This window comes from Mucor mucedo, assembly GCF_025094135.1.
Source record: "Mucor mucedo strain NRRL 3635 chromosome Unknown EV154scaffold_21, whole genome shotgun sequence".
In the NCBI taxonomy this organism is placed as follows: domain Eukaryota; kingdom Fungi; phylum Mucoromycota; class Mucoromycetes; order Mucorales; family Mucoraceae; genus Mucor; species Mucor mucedo.
In genome coordinates this window covers 227,619-251,685 of record NW_026252305.1, presented here as the reverse complement: position 1 = coordinate 251,685, position 24,067 = coordinate 227,619, and the positions used below count along the sequence as shown (strand labels likewise).

General features: G+C 38.5%; 12 protein-coding genes across 12 annotated transcripts; 10 read left to right on the top strand and 2 right to left on the bottom strand.

Moving 5' to 3' along the window:
• Positions 1–217: 217 nt before the first annotated feature.
• On the top strand, positions 218–1,518 carry EV154DRAFT_560921 (uncharacterized protein; the record flags this gene model as incomplete). The annotated part of the gene is made up of 4 exons (XM_051605637.1): positions 218–645; positions 1,060–1,121; positions 1,194–1,335; positions 1,392–1,518. 4 exons carry the CDS (start codon positions 218–220, stop codon positions 1,516–1,518), a joined length of 759 nt encoding a protein of 252 aa, XP_051460318.1.
• Positions 1,519–1,618: 100 nt separating this feature from the next.
• EV154DRAFT_416190 (PHD-zinc-finger like domain-containing protein) lies at positions 1,619–3,723 on the top strand (the record flags this gene model as incomplete). Its single annotated transcript, XM_051595720.1, has 6 exons — positions 1,619–1,955; positions 2,058–2,111; positions 2,174–2,289; positions 2,377–3,369; positions 3,425–3,487; positions 3,550–3,723. 6 exons carry the CDS (start codon positions 1,619–1,621, stop codon positions 3,721–3,723), a joined length of 1,737 nt encoding a protein of 578 aa, XP_051460317.1.
• Positions 3,724–3,758: 35 nt separating this feature from the next.
• On the top strand, positions 3,759–4,031 carry EV154DRAFT_416175 (Bromodomain-containing protein; the record flags this gene model as incomplete). The annotated part of the gene is made up of 1 exon (XM_051595718.1): positions 3,759–4,031. A coding segment is annotated over one exon (273 nt), but the record flags the coding sequence as incomplete, so codon positions are not given.
• Positions 4,032–4,951: 920 nt separating this feature from the next.
• EV154DRAFT_500370 (uncharacterized protein) lies at positions 4,952–6,031 on the top strand (the record flags this gene model as incomplete). The annotated part of the gene is made up of 3 exons (XM_051600581.1): positions 4,952–5,501; positions 5,557–5,669; positions 5,735–6,031. Coding segments are annotated over 3 exons (865 nt in total), but the record flags the coding sequence as incomplete, so codon positions are not given.
• A 15-nt stretch (positions 6,032–6,046) lies between these two features.
• EV154DRAFT_600506 (S-adenosyl-L-methionine-dependent methyltransferase) lies at positions 6,047–7,496 on the top strand. The gene is made up of 7 exons (XM_051607170.1): positions 6,047–6,282; positions 6,343–6,454; positions 6,512–6,814; positions 6,882–7,029; positions 7,102–7,154; positions 7,217–7,272; positions 7,341–7,496. The coding sequence occupies exons 1-7, from the start codon at positions 6,088–6,090 to the stop codon at positions 7,434–7,436; spliced, it is 963 nt and encodes a 320-aa protein (XP_051460314.1). The 5' UTR covers positions 6,047–6,087; the 3' UTR covers positions 7,437–7,496.
• Positions 7,497–7,780: 284 nt separating this feature from the next.
• Positions 7,781–10,187, top strand: EV154DRAFT_542654 (endo-1,3(4)-beta-glucanase; the record flags this gene model as incomplete). Its single annotated transcript, XM_051604531.1, has 4 exons — positions 7,781–8,592; positions 8,650–9,263; positions 9,327–9,538; positions 9,873–10,187. The coding sequence occupies 4 exons, from the start codon at positions 7,781–7,783 to the stop codon at positions 10,185–10,187; spliced, it is 1,953 nt and encodes a 650-aa protein (XP_051460313.1).
• Positions 10,188–10,229: 42 nt separating this feature from the next.
• On the bottom strand, positions 10,230–11,543 carry EV154DRAFT_500366 (uncharacterized protein). The gene is made up of 2 exons (XM_051600580.1): positions 10,553–11,543; positions 10,230–10,497 (listed from the first exon to the last, which is right to left on the bottom strand). The coding sequence occupies exons 1-2, from the start codon at positions 11,498–11,500 to the stop codon at positions 10,288–10,290; spliced, it is 1,158 nt and encodes a 385-aa protein (XP_051460312.1). The 5' UTR covers positions 11,501–11,543; the 3' UTR covers positions 10,230–10,287.
• A 17-nt stretch (positions 11,544–11,560) lies between these two features.
• EV154DRAFT_460378 (uncharacterized protein) lies at positions 11,561–12,731 on the bottom strand. The gene is made up of 2 exons (XM_051597516.1): positions 12,197–12,731; positions 11,561–12,135 (listed from the first exon to the last, which is right to left on the bottom strand). Exons 1-2 carry the CDS (start codon positions 12,693–12,695, stop codon positions 11,615–11,617), a joined length of 1,020 nt encoding a protein of 339 aa, XP_051460311.1. The 5' UTR covers positions 12,696–12,731; the 3' UTR covers positions 11,561–11,614.
• A 343-nt stretch (positions 12,732–13,074) lies between these two features.
• Positions 13,075–17,256, top strand: EV154DRAFT_439219 (P-loop containing nucleoside triphosphate hydrolase protein). The gene is made up of 10 exons (XM_051596894.1): positions 13,075–13,241; positions 13,309–13,393; positions 13,467–13,517; positions 13,578–13,627; positions 13,690–14,486; positions 14,551–15,851; positions 15,916–16,016; positions 16,080–16,302; positions 16,356–16,918; positions 16,979–17,256. Exons 1-10 carry the CDS (start codon positions 13,093–13,095, stop codon positions 17,109–17,111), a joined length of 3,453 nt encoding a protein of 1,150 aa, XP_051460310.1. The 5' UTR covers positions 13,075–13,092; the 3' UTR covers positions 17,112–17,256.
• A 256-nt stretch (positions 17,257–17,512) lies between these two features.
• Positions 17,513–19,138, top strand: EV154DRAFT_549576 (uncharacterized protein). Its single transcript, XM_051604875.1, has 4 exons — positions 17,513–18,001; positions 18,079–18,264; positions 18,369–18,961; positions 19,026–19,138. Exons 1-4 carry the CDS (start codon positions 17,536–17,538, stop codon positions 19,044–19,046), a joined length of 1,266 nt encoding a protein of 421 aa, XP_051460309.1. The 5' UTR covers positions 17,513–17,535; the 3' UTR covers positions 19,047–19,138.
• Positions 19,139–19,989: 851 nt separating this feature from the next.
• On the top strand, positions 19,990–21,332 carry EV154DRAFT_416041 (glycoside hydrolase superfamily; the record flags this gene model as incomplete). The annotated part of the gene is made up of 2 exons (XM_051595713.1): positions 19,990–20,380; positions 20,443–21,332. Coding segments are annotated over 2 exons (1,281 nt in total), but the record flags the coding sequence as incomplete, so codon positions are not given.
• A 420-nt stretch (positions 21,333–21,752) lies between these two features.
• On the top strand, positions 21,753–23,469 carry EV154DRAFT_500361 (uncharacterized protein). The gene is made up of 2 exons (XM_051600579.1): positions 21,753–22,151; positions 22,233–23,469. Exons 1-2 carry the CDS (start codon positions 21,877–21,879, stop codon positions 23,419–23,421), a joined length of 1,464 nt encoding a protein of 487 aa, XP_051460307.1. The 5' UTR covers positions 21,753–21,876; the 3' UTR covers positions 23,422–23,469.
• The last annotated feature ends 598 nt before the right edge of the window (positions 23,470–24,067 follow it).

Sequence of the window (24,067 nt, the reverse complement as noted above, 5' to 3'; positions counted from 1 at the left end):
TATAGAAAAAAGGGGACGTTGTGTGCCAAAAGGAATGGTCCGTGGCATGTTTTGTATCGGTGTTACATTGAATTTGCATGAAAAAATTAATACATCATGTTCCAGAAACTGGCCGAACACTCTCCAGCAGTCACTGTACCTTTCAGCTTTTTTTTTTTTTGACGTTTTATTTTTGTCTCTAACTCTCTTTTCTTTTTTTACTTATCGATTTATAAAAATGCCGGCAATTGATGATTTTTCAATGATGACACCAGAAGATCTTATGAACACATCTGCATTATCGGTATCACCAATTTTAGTGTCATCTATATTCGACGAGATTTACACCTCACCGGAAACATTGAATGTGAGTGATAGTATTGACAGACATCATTACCGTCGTAGCGATAACCGAATTACACCACGATGGAGAAGAAGACCGCAAGTTATCAATACAGTACCGGATGAAAATGCTGATGAAGAGGAAGATAACATTGGCCCTATTGCACCCACCAATTATCGATTTCCTAGAACAACTTCAGCGGCGAGTTTTATATATGGACAAAACTGTTTGAATGATTTAGCGGTAAACACGAGTTTTTTGTGCACAGGCGTTAATACCACGCTTGATTTTGATGTTATTTTTGATGATGGTGGACAATACGGGTAAGTTTAACATATATATGAATACATATGAAAATACACAAAATATAGTATCTCATCTATTTATTTAGGGCGCTGTATGGCATTGAAAATATATTAATGAATGATGGTTCCGTTTATTGGTAAATCAAGCTAATACATTTTCTGAAGGTAAAATCTGATTAATTTTTTTTCTTTGACGTCAGTTCGGGAAGAAAAGGGGCGGTGAATATTTTATCACAATATTGTGGGTTCATAGAAAGCAAAATAATTTCAGATACAAGTTGTTCAATCTCCAAAATTGTGATTAAAGCACCATTACATGGGTAAAATTCATTTATTTTTTAAAAAAAGGTACTAAAGTAGTTTAATGACATATCCGTTTTTTTTTTTTTTTTTTTTTTTTTTTTTTTTTTTTTTTTTTTGGTTTTTTAATAGATTCACAGCACCTTGTAAAGATGGGTTGATCTTTATCTCCCATAAAGAAATTGATATATCAGGTATGTAAAAATATTTGATAGAGATAAATCCTGCTAGGTTACTAACTAAACGTATTACTTTGTAACACACAGAAACAAAAGGATTCGATGATTTTACCAAAGAACAATACGATGCCTATATACAAGAAAAACACGGTAGATTAGAAGACACAGATCCTGTAGCCTGGTTTACACTAAAACAAGATAAACTTAGCGTTCTGGATTTGGTTGACAGGTGAGTTTTTTTTATTGCCGCTCAAAACTTTTTTGTAACTAAATTTTTTATCCTAGGGCAGGAAAATTTGTACTGATTAAGCTGCTAAGAGCAGACCATGAGTCGGACAACATAGATATTCAATACATTGGCTTTATTGGCCATGCAGGACCTCGATCATTTGGTTGTGCCAAACTGTGCTGAGTAGACACGTGATGACGGGGAATGAACTTATTTTAAACGCGATCAATGTTTTTATAAAACATCTTTTTCCAAAAAATAAAATTAATTTGTATATATAATAATGACTTTAGAGAGAAGAGGTCGACCTAGAAAACTTGAATCGACGGGATCACCTACCACACCAACTTTTGAGGAAAAACCAAGAGAAGAAAGATCTTATAAGGATTTTTTTCCAGATTTAAATATTAAGGAACCTTTACCGATTATCAACTTGAGCGATCAATCTATAAAATCGCCTTCCAACGACGAATACGAAACAGCATCGGAGGGTGATTTACCGCCCATTGAAAAAACAATAAAATTGCCCATGGCTTCTTTTAAAAGAATCGATTCAATACGACCATTGGCTAAGGACAATGAAGCTCAAGTATTTCAACGGCCTGAAAATCATTACATTCGTTATATAGGCAAATTAACAATCGCAAGAGACTATTTTCTTGCCCTGTATCTGTTATTCTGCAATAAGATCTAACGCCATTTTTTTTTCTTCTAATCAATAGAACCCTCAGAATCAGAATTATTTGAGACAGTAGAATACGACATGGATGAGCAAGGTGACACTTATTGTACACACTCCTTTGTGTCCCCTTTTTAACATTCTTCTTTTCTACGACAGACCAAACATGGTTACAGTTATACAACGAAGAACGAAAAAAAGAAAAGCTTGGCCTTGTATCTGGCGACTTATTTGAAAGTATCATAGATCAATTAGAAAAAGAATGGTTTGATTTGGTAAATAAAAAGACAACTTTTTTTTTTTTTTTGTTATGTACAATCAAACACATCTTTCTTATCGCACCGTATCCCATTTTATACTAGATCAAAAGTCTACCAAAAAAGACAAATGACGAACCACCATTACCAGAAGACTCAAAATGTGCGATTTGTGACGATGGTGAATGTGAGAATAGTAATGCTATTGTATTCTGTGATGGATGCAATTTAGCCGTCCACCAAGATTGTTACGGTATACCATATATTCCCGAAGGACAATGGCTATGCAGAAAATGCATGGTTTCCCCTGAAAATCCCGTATCTTGTATTTTCTGTCCTGGTGAAGGTGGCGCTTTTAAACAGACAACAACAAATCAATGGGGACATTTATTATGTGCTATATGGATTCCAGAAGTCGGCCTCAGTAATAGCGTTTATATGGAACCAATCGACAATATCGAGAATGTGCCTAAAAGTAGATGGAAGTTAACCTGTTATATCTGTCGACGTAGACATGGGGCTTGTATTCAATGTGATAATAAGAATTGTTTTGTCGCCTTTCACGTCACTTGCGCACGTTGGGCTAGACTATGTATGCGTATGAAATTACATGGTACTCATTACGACGGTGTGGTTCTTAAAGCTTATTGTGAACGACATACTCCCAAGGATTACAAAGAAGTGGTTAATGTTGATAAACTGGTGGTGGATGCACAACGTTGGTTCATGGATCCAAAACGAAAGCGAGATAATTTAATGCCAAGGAAGAGATATATCGACGAAGAAGATGATGATGCATACCCAGCATTAACCAATACTGTAGATTCCACGAAAAGCACCAAAAAGCAACGCAGGCAGCAGGCTGTCAGTCAATTATTACCAGCTTCAAAGGCGGCTCGAGCACATCAACATCAATATTCTGCGGGGGCTCCCATTGCTCCAGAATTTATCCTGGATAAATTAGAAAGACTCAAATCGGTGAAGCAAGCAACAAACCTAAAGAAAAAATCTCAAGTTGTCACAAACATTTGCAGGTATTGGTCCTTGAAAAGAGAATCGCGCAGAGGTGCACCACTATTAAAGAGATTACATTTGGAGGTAAGTTTTTTTATATATATAATGTTAATTTGAGATTCTCATACTATACCTGAAGCCCTGGACCGCATCTGCATCTCAACTCAAACAATCAGAAGTCGAAAAAGCACATAAAGCATCTGTGAGTATCCGAATTTTCTCTTTGTTGCAAACACTTTCTTATAAATATGCTCTTTCCATTAGTCCATGATCACTCTACGAGCAGACCTTGAAAAATTACGACTACTATCCGAACAAGTTCAAAAGCGAGAAAAATTAAAATTAGATAGACTTAGAAAGCAAAAAGCATACCTAGAAACCATTTTTTATCCTATTGAAATTGTGATGCGACCTGTGATTGATGAATTAATGGAGTGAGTATTGATAGGGAGTCTTTTCTATTAGATGTTAACATGATTTATTGCTTTAGATTAGATAAGAAGGACCTATTCAAATATCCAGTGACAAGAGATATGGCTTCTGATTATTACGACATTGTGAAAACTCCCATGTCCTTCGCTGACGTCCTTGAGAAACTCTCTCTCCACTTATACCTCACTTTAGATAATTTAGCCGATGACCTCTCACTGATCTGGAAAAACAGCATGCTTTACAACCAAAAAGACACATTGTATTATAAATTAGCTCAACGCCTGGAAAAAACTGCCGAATCATTGATAGCCGAAGCACGTCAAAATTACGAGTCTTTAGAAATCAGCAAGTCGGGCTTATTGGATGTCAAAGTGGACCCAGAGATTTTCAGTTATGCTGATGATTCACTAAAGATTGACACTACCGTCGAACAATCCAGTAGTGGTCTTAGCAGTATGAGCACGATTAGCAGTGACAGCTCCTTATCATTAAAGCGAAGAGTAAGTGATGTGACAGATACCCCTATGAAAAAACCCAAAGAAGAGGATACTACTCGAAAGGTTTCCCGTATCACCCGAAGTAAAACTCAAAATAATATGCGCACTTTACGCTCGCGATCAATTACAAAGGATATACATCATCCTGTTAAATTAGGACTAGATTCTTTGCCCGAACCAAAGAGAAAGAGATCTACCTTAAGGAGACAGGTTTCGACCATTTCTGAACCTGCCTCGGAACCATCCATCGTAGATTCACCAATGGAAGGATCATTAACAGAGGAGTTATCAATTAATGGCCCATCAACAAATGAAATGTCGACAAATGAATCACCAACCAATGAACCATCCACTAGCGAATCGCCAACTAATGAATCGTTAACCGATAGATCACCAACAAATGAAACACCGCCGATTAAGGTACCAACGAAAAAATCTGGAACGAAAGCACCAGCAAATAAACCAGTGACGGAAATGCCTGTCAATGAAGAGCCAAAGACGGAAGAGTCAGAGACAGAAGACTCAGAGACGAAAAAGCCAGAGACAGAAGAGCCAGATACGAAAGAGTTAGTGACAGAAAAGCCAGAGACGAAAGAGTTAGTGACAGAAAAGCCAGAGACGAAAGAGTTAGTGACAGAAGAGCCAGTGACAGAAGAGCCAGTGATGGAAGAGGCAGAGACGGAAGATCCAGTGATGGAAGAGCCAGTGATGGAAGAGCCAGAGATGGAAGAGCCAGTGATGGAAGAGCCAGAGATGGAAGAGCCAGTGATGGAAGAGCCAGAGATGGAAGAGCCAGTGATGGAAGAGCCAGAGACGGAAGAGCCAGTGATGGAAGAGCCAGTGATGGAAGAGCCAGTTAACGAAGAACCGGCAGTGCAAGAGCCAGTTGTCGAAGAGCCAACAATAGAAGAAGAAATGGATGTCGACGTGCCAATGGATGAAGTGTCATCAGAGACGGTTTCACCTGTAGTTGTTATCCAAAGAGAGACACGGTCTACACGGTCCTCTTCTCAACAATTGGACAATGCACGACCAAAGATTGTGCAATCACTCAAACCTAAAGCTCCTATTGAGCGAAAGAAAATGGATGGAGAAAACAGCAAGATACAAGAAGAGGTGAAGCTGCAAGAAAAGAATAAGGCCAAAACACTGGAGAAGACCAATGTTCAGAAAAAGGCTCCAGTCGAAGAAAATGGCCAGGAACAAGAAAAGGAAAAAATCGTAACTTTTCAACATGGAGAACTTGTTTGGGGTCGCGTATATGGATTTCCTCCTCACCCAGCTCTTGTAAGATTTATTCAAGTATCTTGCTGTTTTTTATTAATCTAATTGCTGATTGTAGATTACAGACCCTAAAAGAAAACGCGGTATCCCTAAAAGTGTAACTTCACTGAAAGCTGAACAAGCTAATAAAGTGCTTGTAGAATTTCTTCAAGTGAGCGAAGCACATACATGGTAAGACCGAGTTTTAAATAGTCTTTGCAATTTTTTATTTACAGGATTTTTCTTATTATCATTAGGGGTTGGATGGCGAAAGAAGACATTTATCCATTTGGCAACAAAGATTTGGATATCAAGATGCTGCATTATGCTAAAAAGACAAGGAAGCCTCATCGTATTAGGGAAGTCAAGACAGGATATACTTACGCCTGTGGCCTAATTCATATTGATCCTTTGCCACAGCTAAAACAAGTGTTCCCAAAAGCTTACCTTCAAAAATGAAATAAAAACTTGATAAGAGCCTTGTTGGTCAATGCATTGTCAGGCTTCAATAAAAAAGCATTTGAATCTCCACCCTACCAAAAGAAAAATGATACCCTGGAAAGGGATAAATTTAATTTCTCTCTCTCTCTCTCCTTTCTTAAATTAACTAATGCTTGCAACAACCCTCCGTCAGTTGACTAGACAGAGTAGACGTCATTACGTGGCTACACCACAAGCATTTCATGTCTTTGACAGAAACGTCAAACTTTTACAAAAGGAACGTGCAGCAGCCGACGTAGAACAAAGCCGTACTGTTGATTATCTAAAAGACGAGATCGCTGCCCGAGTAGCTGATCGACTTTTGGTAAAGCAAAGAAAGATTGTTTGACAACCCTCGACTCATCTCGAGATCTTTTTCATTTAGGACATTAAACGAAAATTCAATACTGTGGTTGATTTGGGATCTGGATCTGGACATATTGTAAAGCATGTCAACAAGGATATGATGCAAAAGTTAATCATGTGTGACATGTCAGGTAAACTTTTCTTCTTCTTAACGAAGGCAAACCACTAACTTGGTGTATATATGAAAGAGAAAGCACTGAATAGAGATATTGATATTCCTTACGAGGTCCAAGTGGAAAGACGTGTGGTTGATGAAGAACATTTACCTTTTGAAGAGGATTCCTTGGAAGCCGTTGTCAGTAGTTTATCGTTAAACTGGGTCAATGATTTACCCGGAGCTTTGATCCAAATCAAGAACTCGCTTAAACCCGATGGCGTCTTTATTGGTGCTATGTTTGGCGGTGATACTTTATTTGAGTTGAGAACATCATTGCAATTAGCGGAAACAGAGAGAGAAAGTGGTATTTCTCCTCGTATCTCTCCTATGGCCGGTAATATATTTAATATGATTGAGCTTTTATGAGTTGAAAAAAAAAACTAAGATTTGATGAAATATAGAATCCAGTGATATGTCTAGAATCTTGACTCGTGCCGGATTCACTTTGACTACAGTGGATGTGGATGAAATTCAAGTAAACTATCCAAGCGCTTTTGAACTGATGGAGGATCTTCGTGCTATGGGAGAAAGCAATGCCGTTTTCACAAGGTAAAAATAGAGAAATTTACACATTCAAGGTTTACATGATTAGTTTGTATTCATATATATTATGACACATAGACGTCCATATTTGAAGAGAGATACACTTTTATCGGCTGCTGCAATTTATAAAGGTATGTAACCTAAACCTATTATATAACAGCGTATTTAGCCCTCTTTTTTTTTTTCAAAATAGAATTACACGGTCATCCCGATGGTACAATTCCAGCAACCTTTCAAATTATTTATTTGGTAAAAAAAAAAAAAAAAAAATACCAAACAATGATGCACCATATGTTTATTCATCTATTTAATTTTAGATTGGATGGAAACCTTCAGCAAATACACCTTTGCCCAAGAAAAGAGGTTCCGCTAACGCGTCATTGAAGGAGATGTTGGAAACCAAAATAGATTAGAGATAGTTCATAAAATGAAGTTATAATTAAAATCATTCCTTGTATATTTACAAATAATAATCGAGTTACTGTGTTGGATCTTTATTTTGATCGGTCTCTATGCAACAAGAATGAGACCTGTTTTTTTTCATACCGCGAGATCGAAGTGACGGATTTTGATAATTACTGATTTTTTGATATAGAATGCTAGTGTAGATATTTAAATGACACGAAACATCTCGTTAAGGAAAAACTTTTCTTTCTACATATTTTTTTTTAAACAAGAAATGAGGATTAAAGTAAGCTCAGTTTTGGCTGGACTTATCTTTTGTCAATCCATCACAGCAATCTCTATTAGAAAAGATATGACACTCTCTCGTCTTTTTCACCCGGTCTCCCTGTCGCCACCTTCATCGGTATTCCCTCAGATATCTCACCCTTTCCCTCCCGTGTACGCAGATCCCAAACAATCTAAAGTCGTACCAACTTGTTCTTGGATCAGTAATTTATTTTATCCAAGTATCAACCATCTTGCTCCCACAACTCCAGATCCATATATCCTCAGGCTCTTGGATGACTTTGGTGGAAATCCAGGTCTTTCGATATCACAGCCTTATGAAAAGGTGATTGGTTCATACCCACCCACCAACAATATACCCGCCAGTCCCGCAGGATATATCATTAACGGTGTAGTGGTAGACCTTCGCATCACCTCGAAAGAATGGAAGACAGATACCCCCTCACCTTTGGTCACCGACTGGGATTTGTTTGGTGCCAATCTTCAGTTAGTGAGTAAGGCTGGCAGTATCGAGTTCCCGATTGCCAGAGGCGCCTCTTATATCACCAGTGTATACCACAACTTGACTCCGCAATTCTTTACGCAACATGCTATTATCAGAATCACGGCAGATCAAGATTTAGGCGGGGACGTTTATTCTGGACATAAATTTAAGATTTCATTTAATAATAGTCCTACCAGTACCTACATTATTTATGTCTTGGGTGATAAGCCTTTAACATTGCGAAAGGAAGGATTTTCCAATTTGATTGCCACAGCGCCCTTTAATGGTGTGATTCAAGTAGCCAAATTAGCAGATATGCCAGGTAGTGAAGCTGTATTGGACACACACACTGGTGTTTGGGCCACTGGTGCTAAACTTGAAACCGGTGCTGATAGGTAATAAACAATAACTAAACCCTGAAACAGTCTTTTTAACAATTTTTCTTTTTGTAGCACTTATACAATTAATTGGAATTTGGCAGGTGACCTCTCCAAAAGGTTATTGACATTTGCTTACCCTCATCATATATCAAGCTTTGCTAACCAAGTAGTACGTACCAACATGATTCTGCAATCCTCTTCCAAAGGACCTATGGAAGCTGTCATTGGTAACACCTGGATTCTGAAAGAAACCGATCTGCCAACCACCGAATGGTTTCCTTCCAATCCTGCACCGGAGCCTTCTACACGTAATGAAATTTTACAAGCCATGGTAGATGATGTTTACTCCAACTACACTGAGAATACTTTCAAGGACGACAATTACTTTTCAGGAAAGGGGCTTCAAAAATACGCTTTGCTGGCTTTAACGTTAAACAGACCGGATGTGACACAGCTACAGAATGCTGAGTTGGCTAAAGTAGCTTTGGATAAGATTAAGAACGCCTTGGTTCCTTACTTGGAAAACAGACAGGCAAATCCATACCGTTATGATCGTCTCTATAAAGGCATTGTAGCTAGAGATGGATTACCCCCTTCCATGGGTGGAAAAGGCGATATCTATAGTGAATTTGGTCACTCTTATTATAATGACCATCATTATCACCAAGGTTACCTTGTTGTCACAGGTAAAACGAATATGTGTATATTGATTGTAGACTTAAACTTAAAAAAAAAATGTAATTTACTAGCTGCTATTGTTCATTATTTGGATCCCAGTTGGAGAACTGCCGAACTCAAGGAATGGACAGAAGATTTAATCCGTGACGTTAATAACCCGGTGGATAACGATCCTTATTTTGCCCAATTCCGTAGTTGGGATTGGTTTGCAGGTCACAGTTGGGCTGGTGGTATCAAAGTCAATGGTGCATTAGACGGAAGAGATCAAGAATCCGTTCCCGAGGTAATATTTGTTTGTGGGGGTGGGGGTGTTTTCTTTACGCCACCAACATATGTAGATACTAACCTGCAAAAAAAAAGTCTGTCAATTTCTACTGGGGATCTAAATTGTGGGGATTGGCTACAAACAATAAGGAAATGTCCGATTTGGCCAACCTGCAATTAGCCATTACAAAACGGTCTACGTATGAATACTTTTGGTTTAAAGATGATAATAAGAATCGACCCGCTGAAATGGTCAAGAACAAAGTGGCAGGCATCTTTTTTGAGCAAAAAGTGGATTACGTAAAGTATTTGTTTACATTTTAATTTTGTTTTTACTCATCATTGTTTGTTAGACGACTTATTTTGGCAGATTTATGGAGTATGTGCATGGCATTCAACAACTCCCGATGACGCCTATTTTAGCAGAATATATTCGAACCCCTGAATTCGTCAGTCAAGAATGGACCCAAAAGCTTGGTGCTATCGCACCTACAGTTCACTCTCCTTGGGCCGGTGTTCTATACCTTAATTATGCTATTATCAATCCATCGGATGCATATCCCATTCTTCGTACTATCCCTGTTGATGATGGCCAAACAAAATCATACTCACTCTACTTAGCTGCCACTCGACCTGGATTTACCAGACGATGTAAGTCTTTCCCTTAAAAGTATATACCCATTTGTCTAACAACTTACGAAACGTTTATAGCTTATTCCAAATTTATCATGAGTGGAAAAACACATTAAATAAACCATCTAATTTTATTTACTCTTCGGGCACGGCTACCTTCTTTTTTAAAAATTTTGATCTCAATCTTTCGGGTACCTTCATGAGTACACCTGAATTATCATCTTCGCCTCCATTGCCTTTACCATTTCTTTTGATTTTTCGCACAGCATTTAGCATCCAGGGCCAAACATAGTTTGGACCAAATTGCATGTAAGCCAATCCTAACGTTGCTCCTCCTAAGTGAGCCTAAATAAATACTACTGTTATATACATGTGTTTCTAATCCATGTTTTGAACTTACAAAATGATCAAACATGCGCCAGCGCATCAAAACACCGGCTACATCCAAAGATAGTAATGTGGGTACGGCATAATTAATGTTGATGGGCACAGTGGGTAAGAAGGGTACAAAGACACTCGAGTTTGGGTAAGTGTATGCTGTAGCTGATATAAGACCATAAATGGCACCACTGGCTCCCAAACTGGGATTCAAAGGCCGTGATTGACGTAGAGCTAGACTGACAACGTGGCTAATGACATTGGCGTTGATGCCTACAGACAGATAGGCAGCGACAAACTGCTCTCTTCCCAATACATCATGGATTAATGGGCCAAACGACCATAACGCTACCATATTCATTGTAAGATGAAGTAGATCTCTATGTGAAAAACAGCTAGTGATCAAGGTGAGGTATTGTCCGGAACCTGGATTGTGAGTAAAGTAACGATTCATGACAGGTTTAAGAGCTGGTATTCTCCAAGCACAGAATACGAGGAGGTTGGCACCTATTAAACCGGCCATGGTCTTTTCGGCGTCAGATAAAGACAAGTAGGTCTGTGCTACGGTTAGAAACACCCGTCGGACCTCGATAGGGATCGAATTGAACTTTTCAAGCTTGTCTCGTAAATCATCCAACAAGGCTTGCTTCTTTTCTAACCACATTTTCTTTTGTTCTTGCCAAAGGTCTGCTTGGAATAATTTGTCGTCGGTGATGAGGTCACGAATGGTGGACCATTTAGGACCGTCTGTACGTTTTCGGAGACGCTGCCATAAGGTTTCTTTTTCCTTTTCATGGACAACTGCGGCGATAAAGAACAACATGGTGGAGGCACTGACACCAAATGAAACAGTGCCCAAGTAATTTGGCTTAAACGGTTTTTTAAAGACTACACCGTTGACTGCTGGCATCATGCTTGGTGCATTGGTGAATTGTCTTTTGACAACCCTTGATTGGAAAACACGAAACATTAGCTGTACCAAAAAAAAAAAAATTGAACGATAAAACGGAAAAGGAAAGGAAATTGCATTAATCTTAAAGCGGGTGATTTTTATACCAGCATACACACACAAAATTTTATTTCTTTATTTCTTGGAGAAAATACTTCCCAAGACACCCTTCAAATTACTATCCATCTTATCCATGGCATTTTTGCCAGATTTCTTGGGATCAACCTCACGGTTAACGTTTCCTCTTTGTTCAAAAGTTCTTTGGATCTTTTGTTTAACAGGAGTTGTAGGTTCGCCCTCACGCTTACGCTTCTTTTGTTCCATATTTTGTAACATCTTTGCACGTTCAACATTTTGGATATAAGTTTTGTTTTCACGGTTGGATTGGGCAATTTCGTTACGCAAACGTTGTTGACGCGCTTGCTTTTCATGAGCCATATGTTCGGTCAAATGGTGCCATTTGAACTTGGGTAAATATTTAATGTTCCACATATCATGGTAATATTGACTTTTACGCTTGCCACCAATTTCCTTCATATTTAAATGTTCGGCTAATGCTTTGGCAATGGCTTTATCTTTAAATTCAACCCAACCTTCTGTGAAATTGGTTCTTCTATTCTTTGTGTACTTCTTACGACGTGCTGTGACCTTTCCATCTACGTTTTTTTAAAAATAATGTCAGCTATATCCATGCACACAAACATATAGAATCATTACCTTCTGGTACTAAATAGATACGGCCAATTTCACCATGCTTCTCTAAAAGGGATCTGACTCGACTAGGCTTCATGAACAAAGGAATGCGAGACAAATAACACACACCAGTCTTCTTTCTTGCCTTTTCAAATTTTTCGAGTTCTTCAGGTGTCAAACTCTTTACTTTTTTAGCAGTTCTGACTCTTTTCTTAGTGGTGGCACCAAAGGCAGTCAAGTCTTTGGGTGCATCGTAACCTTCAGCGTCTAATTCATTGTCATCGTCTTCACTTTCATCGTCATTGTCGTCAGCAGCAGTCTTTTCTTCCATATCGACATCGGTGTCTTCTGCTTCGCTCTCTTCGGCATCGCTATCTACCTCGCTGTCATCGTCAGAGAGTGATTGCTTTTGAAGACGACTTTTAGAAAATCGACTATCCTCTTGCTCCTCCTCATCTAAAGAGACGTCCTCTTCTTCACTGTCGTTATTTAAACCGAAAAGATCTTCCTTCTTGTTTGACATGTTTTGATTTTCTTTACAAAGAAAAAAAAAATAACCTGTAGGCCGGATTGAACCCTTCTTTACATAATTTTTGTGGCGTTTTCTTCCGCTAAGATGAGAAACAGTCACACACGACATAGAAAAAAGGTCATCATACTATAAGCCTTGGATCAATCAAAACGTATCAAGGGACAAAGCAATATGAATCCATAATACATGCTATTTTTTTACGGTAGATATCACTGTACATCCCAGGTATAGTTGATAAAACAGCATGAATTTAAAAATAAAGTGTCACTCCCCGCCCTTTGAAAAACAAACAGACGTGTCGGTACTTGAATCCCGCATTTATGAAATCCTTCAGAAAAAAAAAGGGCATATACACTTTTTTTTTTTCATTGTTAGATCTTTTTAAAACATGGGTAAATCAAGACCTAGATTCAATGAAAAGGCTCGTGCCTCTTCACGTCGACCCAATCAAAGACCTCATTTGAAAGCAAGAGACGGAGGTCTTGGAAAAGAAACTTTTGAACAATCGCAAACCACCACCGAGAATGCCAACCAAACGTTCGTTGATAGATCTACCATTTTACGCTTGTATAAAATTTTATAACACCACCCATTTTAAAAATAGTGATTCCAACGAGCTCATGATTGTCCCCGGTAGCAAGAAAAGTGAAGCTGAACAGGAAGAAAAAACTACAGTTTCCTTCAAAGAGGTAAAAAAAAAAAAAAAACTTTTTGACACCTTTTGCTGTTAGAATTTAAACTTATCTAATCATATCATTGTAGCCCATCAAATACATGTCTAAAAAGAAGAAGAAGAAGATGGAAAAATACATTGTAAGTACACCCTCTCTACACAATATCACCGTCCATTTATACCTGAGATCAAATTTCTAGGAACAAAAATTGAAGAAAGATGCCCGTGCTGGTCTTATGGAAAAGCTCTCGTAAGTTTTATTTCACTTTTCCCGCCTTAAACACTTTGCTTAATTTTTTGTTTGAATTGCAGCACTTCTTCTTGGTCTTCTGATCTCTTAAAGTCCTCCAAGCTTATCGGTAGAAACGGTCAAACATTACGTGAGCAATTACGTCAAGCCATGTTGGAGCAAAAGGCCGGTGTTGCTATGACAGACGAGTCTGTTCCACTTGTCATCGAACGTGATGTGGATGAATTACCTCCTATGCCTGAAATCGTTTATGCAGACAACTCCGCGGCTATCGATCAACCCGTGGTCGGTAGTGCTTTAAAGCAAACAGGTGGATTACCACTCACCATGCGAAAGAGAAAGAAGAAGCAGTCCACGATTCCCACCATCGCTAAAAAACGTTATAAGCAAAGAAAGGGTATGGATTCAGACTCTTCATTCGATAGTTCAGATTCAGAAAATGACCAAGATGATGAAGAGGAGGACGAGGGACCTAGAACTATAGCAGAGCCTTTAGAACCTGAGGAAGAACAGGGACCTACACATATGGAAGCTGTCACCGAAGCAGCAAAGACAATCACTGTCGAGGTGCCTAGACGAGAGGAAGAGGAATTTGATGATATCAAGGTACAATTATTAAAGAGCAACAGAGAAGGTGATTTAGCTGGAGATGTTGCAAAGCCTTTTTACGTCAATGTCAATCGAAAGCCCGAGATCCAAGCTGCTCGTTTAAAACTTCCTGTTGTTGGTGAGGAACAGGTTATTATGGAAGCCATCCGTAATAATACTGTGGTGATTATTTGTGGTGAAACAGGTTCTGGTAAGACCACTCAGGTCCCTCAGTTCTTGTACGAAGCTGGATGGTCTCATCCCGAGAGTGGTAAATATATACAAAAAAAAAGGAAAGCGCAAAAAAAGATTAACAGTTGGAATAAAAATGATAGATAATCCTGGCTTGATTGGTGTAACTCAACCTCGTCGTGTAGCGACTGTGAGTATGGCAAAGCGTGTCGCTCAAGAATTAAACTTGACCGATAAAGAAGTTTCGCATCAAATTCGTTACGATGCTACCGTATCTGCCAAGACACGTATCAAGTTCATGACGGATGGTGTCTTATTGCGTGAAATGTCCCAAGATTTATTGTTGACCAAGTACTCTACCATCATTATTGATGAAGCGCATGAACGTAATTTGAATACAGATATCCTGATTGGTGTTGTGAGTCGTGTCTTGAAATTAAGAGCTGAGTTGAGTAGAGAGGACCGACAAAAGATCAAGCCCTTGCGTGTCATCATCATGTCTGCTACTTTACGTGTATCTGATTTCACTGAAAACAAGACACTTTTCCCTGTCGTGCCACCTGTCATTAATGTCAACGCAAGACAGTTTCCTGTCGCCGTTCATTTCAATAAGAAAACACCCGAGGATCATGTCGGTGAAGCTTACAAAAAGATTACCAAAATTCACGAACGATTACCCACTGGTGGTATCTTGGTCTTCTTGACAGGTCAAAATGAAATTAACCAATTATGTAAAGAACTTCGTAAAAGATACCCTGCTCTCCCCCCTAAGGCTTCCAAGAAGGAGATTGTCAAGGAAGAAAAGGCCATTGCCTTGGAATCAAAGACAGTGACTGAACCTGCTGGGAAAGTGGATATTGAGGATGAAGCTTTGGAGTTGGGCGAAAACCAAGTCGATGAAGATTTTGATTTATCTTCAGATGATGAGGATGATATTGCTGAAGGGTTTGAGGATGATGAATTGGCAGATGTCAAGGATGCTCCTTTGTATGTGCTTCCATTGTACTCAATGCTTCCTACCGAGGCTCAATTGCGTGTATTCGAACCTCCCCCAGAGGGCACACGTCTCTGTGTCATTGCTACAAACGTGGCCGAAACTTCCGTCACTATCCCCGGTGTGCGTTATGTGGTTGATTGTGGTAAATCTAAGGAGCGTAAGTACGATGTAGAAACAGGTGTTCAAACCTTTGAAGTCGATTGGACCTCGCAAGCTTCAGCTGGTCAACGTGCTGGTCGTGCTGGTAGAACCGGACCTGGTCATTGTTATCGACTCTTTTCTTCTGCTGTCTTTGACAATGAATTTGAAAAGTTTTCTACTCCTGAAATTCATAGAATGCCCATTGAAGGTGTTGTGCTCAGCATGAAGTCCATGAACATTGATAACGTTGTTAATTTCCCCTTCCCAACACCTCCTCCCAGAGAGAACTTACAAAAGGCTGAAAAGGTAATAACAACAACATGTCAATATGGATGAGTAAACTAAACCAATTTTTTTTTTCGGTTCATAGCTTTTGGGTTATCTTGGTGCGATCAGTACAACAAGTAAACATATCACTGATTTTGGTAGAACCATGTCTTTATTCCCTATCACACCCCGTTTTGCCAAAATGTAAGACTTTTAAATGATGAAAAGTGTTCCCCCGTTTAAATTTCTCCTTTTAACTTCATTTAGGCTTATTATTGGACAACAACATGGATGTTTACCTTATGTCATTGCGATTGTTTCAGCACTTTCTGTCGGTGATCCCTTTATTCAAGATTATCACTTGGATGAGGATCAACCTGAAAGTGACGACGATATTGGATATAGAGAACTCCATAACATTCAAAACGAAGCTGTCGCCGATAAGGAAAGAAGAAAGCTTGTTCGAAAGAAGTATTATTCTTCTCAAATGGTAAAGCGAATGTGTAAACTGTTTATCTTTCTCAACTAAATCATCTCTTATAGAAACACGCTGGATTAGACCCTAAGAGTGATATTTTAAAGTTGTTAAACGTGGTGGGTGCCTATGAATATGCAGGTGCCACCACCCAATTCTGTGAAGATAATTTCTTAAGACCCAAAGCCATGGAAGAGATTCGTAAATTAAGAAGACAATTGACCAATTTAGTTTCGAGTAATTTCCCCGATATTGATGTCTGCATGGATCCTAAAATGCCACCTCCCAATGATACACAGAAAAAGGTGCTGAGACAAGTGCTGACAGCTGGTTTCATTGACTCCGTGGCTATTCGACAAGATGTTTTGGATACAGGTGGTGGAAAGGGTATCAAGTATAAGAATGCCAAGAATGTTGTCTATCGATTATTATGGAGTGATGAAGAAGCCTTTATCCATCCTGGATCGATTCTTTATAGTCAAGAACCTCCTGCCATGTTGGTTTATAGTGAAGTCTATAAAGGAGGTAAAAACTGGCTTAAGGGCGTTACAGCGGTTGAATCGAAATGGATTGCGAAAATTGGTAAGGATCTTTGTTCCTATGGTAGACCTCTTGATTTCCCTCTTCCAAAGTAAGTAAAAGTAATTTTGAAACAAATCCTACTTCCCATGCTAATGCATATTTATTCTAGGTATCTTGATGAGAAAAAGGATAGAAAATTGGTTTATGTTGTACCTAGTTTTGGTCCTAAAAGTTGGCCCCTTCCTCCTGTTCGTGTTGAACAGCGAAGAGAAGGAACACGTTGGGTCATGGCCTCTTTGTAAAACCCCCCCCCCCGATATTTTCCAGAAAAAAAAAGTATAGAAGCAATAAAATATCTCATGTTGTACATTATTATCATGCAAAACCAGGTTTTTTTACAAAAAAAAGCAGATTTATTTCGTGGATTTGTTCTTATTACAATTGCTGCTCAAAAATATAACCAAATAGACTGGATAATTACATCACATACCAGAATCATCCCTCTGTGTATATTAACCTTATCAAGATGTTTTACATAAAAAAGTTAATTTATGCGCTGTTGGTGTTACACGGGTGCTTGAAGCCCTTCGATTATTTTATACGAGGTATATTTACGTAAAATGCTAATCTGTGACTCGTCGGACTTTCCGCACCATTATCTAGCAAAAGTCAAGATAATGTATCTTTCTTTCTTTCTTTTACTTTATTTTGGATAAGCAAAGAAAAATGACCGTTTTACCACAAGACTATTTACGTACTTTAGGCTCTATCCGAGACAGATGTAAGCAAGTGTATGAAAAGTCTCAGCGTGGCGAATTGACTTGCTTTGATGTGGATGAAAGCGCGTTCCCTGCTATTGTGGACCATGTGGCTGCCACTACCACGCGTAGATACCCTCAGTTGGATCAAATTCCACCTCATTCAAGACTTCGTCACTTTGACCCTGCCCAGATGCAAACGCTTAAAGAGTCTTGGGATAAAGAAGAAATCGACCCTGTTGAACGTACACGTCGCTTGATTGATTTGGTCATTGTATCCGTCTTGGTTGATGCTGGTGCAGGACAACAATGGAAGTATAAAACTTCGGAAGGAGAATTCGTGGGAAGATCGGAAGGTCTTGCCCTGGCTTCGTTTGATATGTTTGTCGCTGGTTATTTCTCAAGCTCAAAAGATTTACCTGGCCGTGTCGATGGTAACTTTTTTTTTTTACTCACCCGTGAGAACTTTCTTATCAGAAATACAGGAACTGATTTTAAAGTTTATCTTTAGCCCAAGGACTGGACCAAGTATCCATTCAACGCATGACTCAAGGATTTCAAGTCACAGAAAGTAACCCCATGGTAGGTTTGGAAGGCCGCTCAAACTTGTTGAAACGTTTGGCTAAAGTGTTGGATGAACAACCAACATACTTTCCTTCTATCAATGAAGAGTCCCGTAGACCTGGTAATCTTGTGGGTAAGTCTCGTTTTTTTTTTTTTTTTTTTTTTGTTATTATTATTATTTGGGAGGTATAGTCTGCTGATGGAATCCTCCCCCCCCGCATTATTTGTTTCTTGTAGATTTCTTGTTGGAATCTGTAGAACATGATGAAAGCCATGCAAAGACCGTTCGTATTGAAAAGCTCTGGGAAGCTGTTATGAGTCTTGGGGAAATGTGGCCTGCGCGTGTAAAAATCAATGGCATTCAATTGGGTGATGTCTGGCCCTGTGCTGCACTTACAGATTTGGGCAACTATGAAAACCTAGTACCTTTCCATAAATTATCTCAATGGCTTACGTATTCCTTGATCGAAGTTATCGAAAGCTCGTTGGGTATTGTAATTGAAGGTGCCGAGTTGATGACGGGATTGCCAGAATATCGAAATGGTGGTCTTTTGGTTGATTATGGTCTTTTGACTTTAAAGCCATCGGTAAAAGCCCGTGGTACTGTGGAAGGCAAGGAATTGCCTGAGTTCGAAGGCTCAGATCCTGCTGTGGTGGAATGGCGTGCATTGACTGTCATCTATCTTGACAAGATTAAGGCTGAATTGGAAGTAAGATTGGAACAAAAATTGGATCTTGCTCAGATTTTGGAAGGTGGTACCTGGATGGCTGGTAGAGAAATTGCTGCCAAGCTGAGACCTAAAGATGGTGGACCACCTATCGTCATTAAGGTAAGACTTTTAAAGACATTAAATCTGCTTAATATATATATATTTATATTTTTTATTTCTGTAGAGCGATGGTACCATCTTTTAAAATATTTATATAGCGTATAAAAAAAGCGTATTTTTTTTTTTTTTTTTTTTGGTTTTGAAATAAAAGATTGTTATGTTTTGTTATAGACTCACAAAAAATTAAAAATAAAAAAATTGCAAAGTATACCACATATTTTCGGAAGCAATTCCAAAAAAAACACAACATTTCTGATTCTGTGCTTTAACATAAAAGGGCTACCTTGCTTCATAGACTCATGTCAGAGATAAATGTCGTTGTGCATAGTATCATATGGAAAAGAAACGCATCCTCTAATGACTTTTATCTTCCTCGCAACGCACATAGTAAATACACAACAGCACATGGGCATATCCCCCTTCGACCCCCTAGATGTTGTTTATATCAAATTGAACTGACCATATATTTATACTAACAGGCGCAATACTCTATTAATATAGCCTATACCAGATTAAAAAAAATAAACAGACAACACCCTATTTCATGGACGGTATATGAAAATGTGTTTGTTACCGGCATTTTGTAAACAAGTGGCGGGGAACAATACATACGTATAATTGCATTCCTAAAGCAAAGCATTCCTTCCCTTGTGGTTAACTAGACTTGCGAAAAGTAAATGTATATAATCACCTCTTCATATTCTCTTCTCTTCACTCATTTCGCCTATAAACTCTTTTCGTCACATACATCATGAAATCGATTAAATGGTCATTATTTTTTATATCCACATTGTTACTGCATAAAGCTACAGCTCAATCATTTGATGACCCATTAACGTCATTAAATAATGCGATTGGAAATGACATCAAGAATATGGCGCTAGAGGTTCCCTCCTTCAAGGCAGATACTAAAAAGAATGTAAGTTTTAGCCCACTCATAATTTTTTTTTTAAAAAAAAAAAAAAAAAAAAAAAAAAAAAAAAAAAACCTATGCTCACATACTAAATGTTTGTTTTATACAGAAAATTGACAATATGGTATTATATTGGGGACAAGGAGATTTTGGTGAAAAAAGACTATCTTTCTACTGTGAACAGGAAGGTGTTTCAATGGTTATTCTCAGTTTTGTTGTGGACTTTATTGGAGGGCCTAGAAAATCACCCGTCCTGAATTTATCTGATAACTGTAACAATGTTGAAAATTGTGTTGAAGCAGCGCGTGACATCAAATTTTGTCAGAGCAAGGGCATTAAAGTGTTAATGTCTGTGGGTGGTGCGGCAGGTCCATATCATAAGCAATCTTGGGATCCAGATCTCTTTGCTTGGTGGATGTGGAACAAGTTTTTAGGTGGTACTGATAAAACCGTGGCAAGGCCATTTGGTGATATAATTCTTGATGGTGTTGATTATGACCCAGAATGTACAGTATAAATTACCGTATCATTTATAAATGTATCACTAAAGATATTTTAAAATCATTAGCTGTGGACGGTATCGGTTACGATCGTCATATTGACACGCTTCGTCAGTTATTTAAAACACAATACCCACCTCGCCAATATTTAATTACAGCTGCACCACAATGTCCAGATTTGGATTACTACCCGAAAAATGCAGCTTACAATATCCTTCATCCTGCGCCCAAATATGACTCATACCCTGACATGGTCTTTGTTCAATTCTACAACAATTATTGTGCCGCTTCAAATCATAAGAACAAAAAGACGACCAACTTCAATTTCGATGTCTGGGATCAATGGTCTCAACAACGAACAAAGGGACGTACAAAGATTTATCTTGGTCTACTGGGTAAAGAAAATCATATGGACACAGGCTATGTAGGGTATGAAAAATTGACGGTTATTCTGGATGATATCCGTCGACATAAAAGTTTCGGTGGCGTAATGCTGTGGGATGCAGGATATGCGTATGCAAACCCAGTGCCATACTTGAGAGGTCTAACGTATGGTCAAGCCACGGTCAAATACTTACAACAACTTACCATCGGCCCTTCAAGAACAGCTGCTGCTTTTGATAGCATCAACTTGGCCTTCAAAAATCACGGTGTACCCATTTTGGTTCCTATTAATATCAATAGTACAGATGTCATCGGCCCTGAAGTGCCTTGTCCTGGCCAATCGTTCCTCTTATTACGTTCCGTAAGTGGTCGTGTTCTGGCTGAAAGCTTCGGTGCACCCCCAGACCTAGTTGATCAGCATCTTGAAAGTCTGGGCATGGATGGTGATGATCCAATTAATCCCGGTTCCCGTATTTGTATTAACCCACTCGGTGATTCAGTGACTATTGGTTTTGTCTATAATGCTACCTTTTCTGATGAGCCTGAGTTACAAGACCTTTACCAATTAGACTAATATAAATAAATAAATAAAAAGATTGGGAGTTTTTTTTTTTTTTGAAGTATATACACATATATAAAAAATGGCATAATAGTGCATGCATTTCACTCCCTAAAAAAAAGAAAAAATTAAAAAAGTTGAAAAAAGTGTAACAACAAAAAGTCTGCAGGTGGTGATGATATGATTATTATTATTGTTATTCCACTTTAACATTTTATTTATTTATTTATTATTGCTCATCATGTTATTCTATCAGCTCCTTTTTCTTTTTCGCAGCTATACATTTCTATTAATACAAGAAATGATGTTTTTTAAAAAGATATCGAAGAAGGCGGCTGTCAAGAAGGCAGAAGCCGCTCTCGCCGCAAAAAAAACTTCAGCTTCGAAACCATCTCCAGTTTTGCAACCAGCTCCACCTTTACAAACACCTTTACAGTCTCAACCACTTCCGACACCACCATCACCACCACAACAACCTCTTTCCACACCACCTCCAACCGTCACCCCAATCCCAGACCCTCCAAAGCAAGAGGAAGCTGAAAATCAGACACAGTTAGATATGCCTATGATCGACTGCAGCCCAGTTGAAATAATACATATTGATCAAGAGCCACAAATTGAACACACTCCAGTTTCTGATGATACGAACACGATTGATGCCGTTTTAGCTACATCTGCAACTAAAGATGACAAGGATACAACACATGTAGATAATGAGAATGATAGTGTTCCTAAGGAGGAAGCTCCGTTAACACCATCTAACTTAGACACCATCGACATCCAGAAGGACCTGGAACCATGCACTTTACCAAATGTTGAAGAAATTAATGAAAGGTAATTAATCTTCTTTCATTCGTGAGTTCTGTTAAATTTAGATATTGATTACTTTATTATATTTTTCCTATCTTTTTTAAGTGTAAATGCGGGTGTTTCCTCCTTGGCAGATTCGGAAGGAGAGGAAATTAGGTCGGTGCCTGATATTACAGAATTAAGAACAGAAACGATCGTTGAGAAGGCTCAAGAGGCTGAGGAAGTGGATTGTGATAGTGTTCATAGTACCGAGAAAAATGAGAAGGATATTGTATTCATAGAATATTCGGAATCACTTCAAGAAGAGGAAGCAAAAGATTTGGCTGAAGAGAATACCCCTTTTTCAGGGAATAGCCAGCCGTTACTAGAACAGAGTAGCCCGACCATCATGGCAGAGAAAACATGTGATTCTCCAACTTTACCACCTCATGTCTCGGAATTTGAAGACTTGGATGTTTCCGAGCCCAACGAGAATGAAAACAGCAGTATCAAAAACATGGCAGAGGAAGAGTCTCAAATAAGTAAAGACAATTCAGTGGAGTCACCACCTGAAACTGTAAACTCCTTAGAAATAGCCTCGCATCAACAGGAACCAAATTTAACTTTAAATCAAGATTTTTCACCAACATTACCACAGTCAGAACCCGTTGTAGAAACTTCTGATATAAAGGCAGAAGAACAAGAGAGTGTAGTTACCCCAGAACTTTTAAGAGACTCAGTTGAATTAGAGACAAAGACTACTCCTGTGGTTTGGGCCAGCAAAAGAAACAAGAAGAAATCGGATGTGATTGTCAAAAGAAGATCCGGTCACTCCTTAATTCCAAGGAAACAGTATACATCCGTAACGGAGGAGAATTCTGTAGCTATTATGTCTAAACCAGTCAATCTTGTAACAACACCCAACCATAACGAATATAATACCAGTCGACGAGGATCCTCAGGCAGTTTCATACCCACATTTCAACAACAGAATCGACTGTCCTTGATTATCTCCGAAAATAATGCTAATTACAAGAACTGGGGCCCTTCATCTTTTGACTCACCTCCCAAATCACCCAACTCCCCACTTTCGAGTACAAGTACTAGTAGCAGTGGAAGCAGCGGAGCAACTACAAAAGAGAAAAGATCATCCATGAAAATAAGTCGGTCAAACGCAGCAAACATTCTGCAGCATAGTAAAATACCAGTGGTTACAGTAGCAGCATTACAAACAATGAATTATACTCCAAAGTTCTCCGCAGCGAATCCTGACAATTCCAGTAAACTGCCAAAAAGGAATTCAGCCAATCTCTAATTCCTACTCCCCTCCTTTTTTTTCTTTTTGCTTTTTTTTTTGGTTTTTCGTTACATAAAATAACTCGACGCTAGTTTATAAATAATAAATAATCCGAATATATACAGAACATATTATTAGACTTGGACATATATGTATCATGTGCTCCATGCATACATGTTGAATATATCTGTATGCAACTATTTGGCATGATCGCTTGACCATAGAGAAACCACGGTTCAAGAATCAAATGAATCAATATTAACATTATCAAAGGTGATTTAATCACAAGACCCAAGCAGAGACTTTCCAACCAATCGATATGTCTGTTCATCATGTTTTAATAAAAGACCCTAAGCTATAAAAGGTCTGTTTGATCATTTATAAATTGCTTGCGTTTGATAGTATAATATCATGCATAAGGGGATTACATAATTTGAATCATTTATTTGTCAATGACACACCAATCCATGGGAACCATTACATTTGACAAGCCTAAAAAAATACGAATAATTATGCTGTAACATCCAATATATTAGAAACACAAACACAGCGCCAAGACATAAAACACATTTCCAAAAAAAAACCAACCACAAAAGAAAAAAAACCTTCTGCAAGTGAAAGTAAGTAATGTAACAACCATTCGAAATTAATAGCAAGACAATGT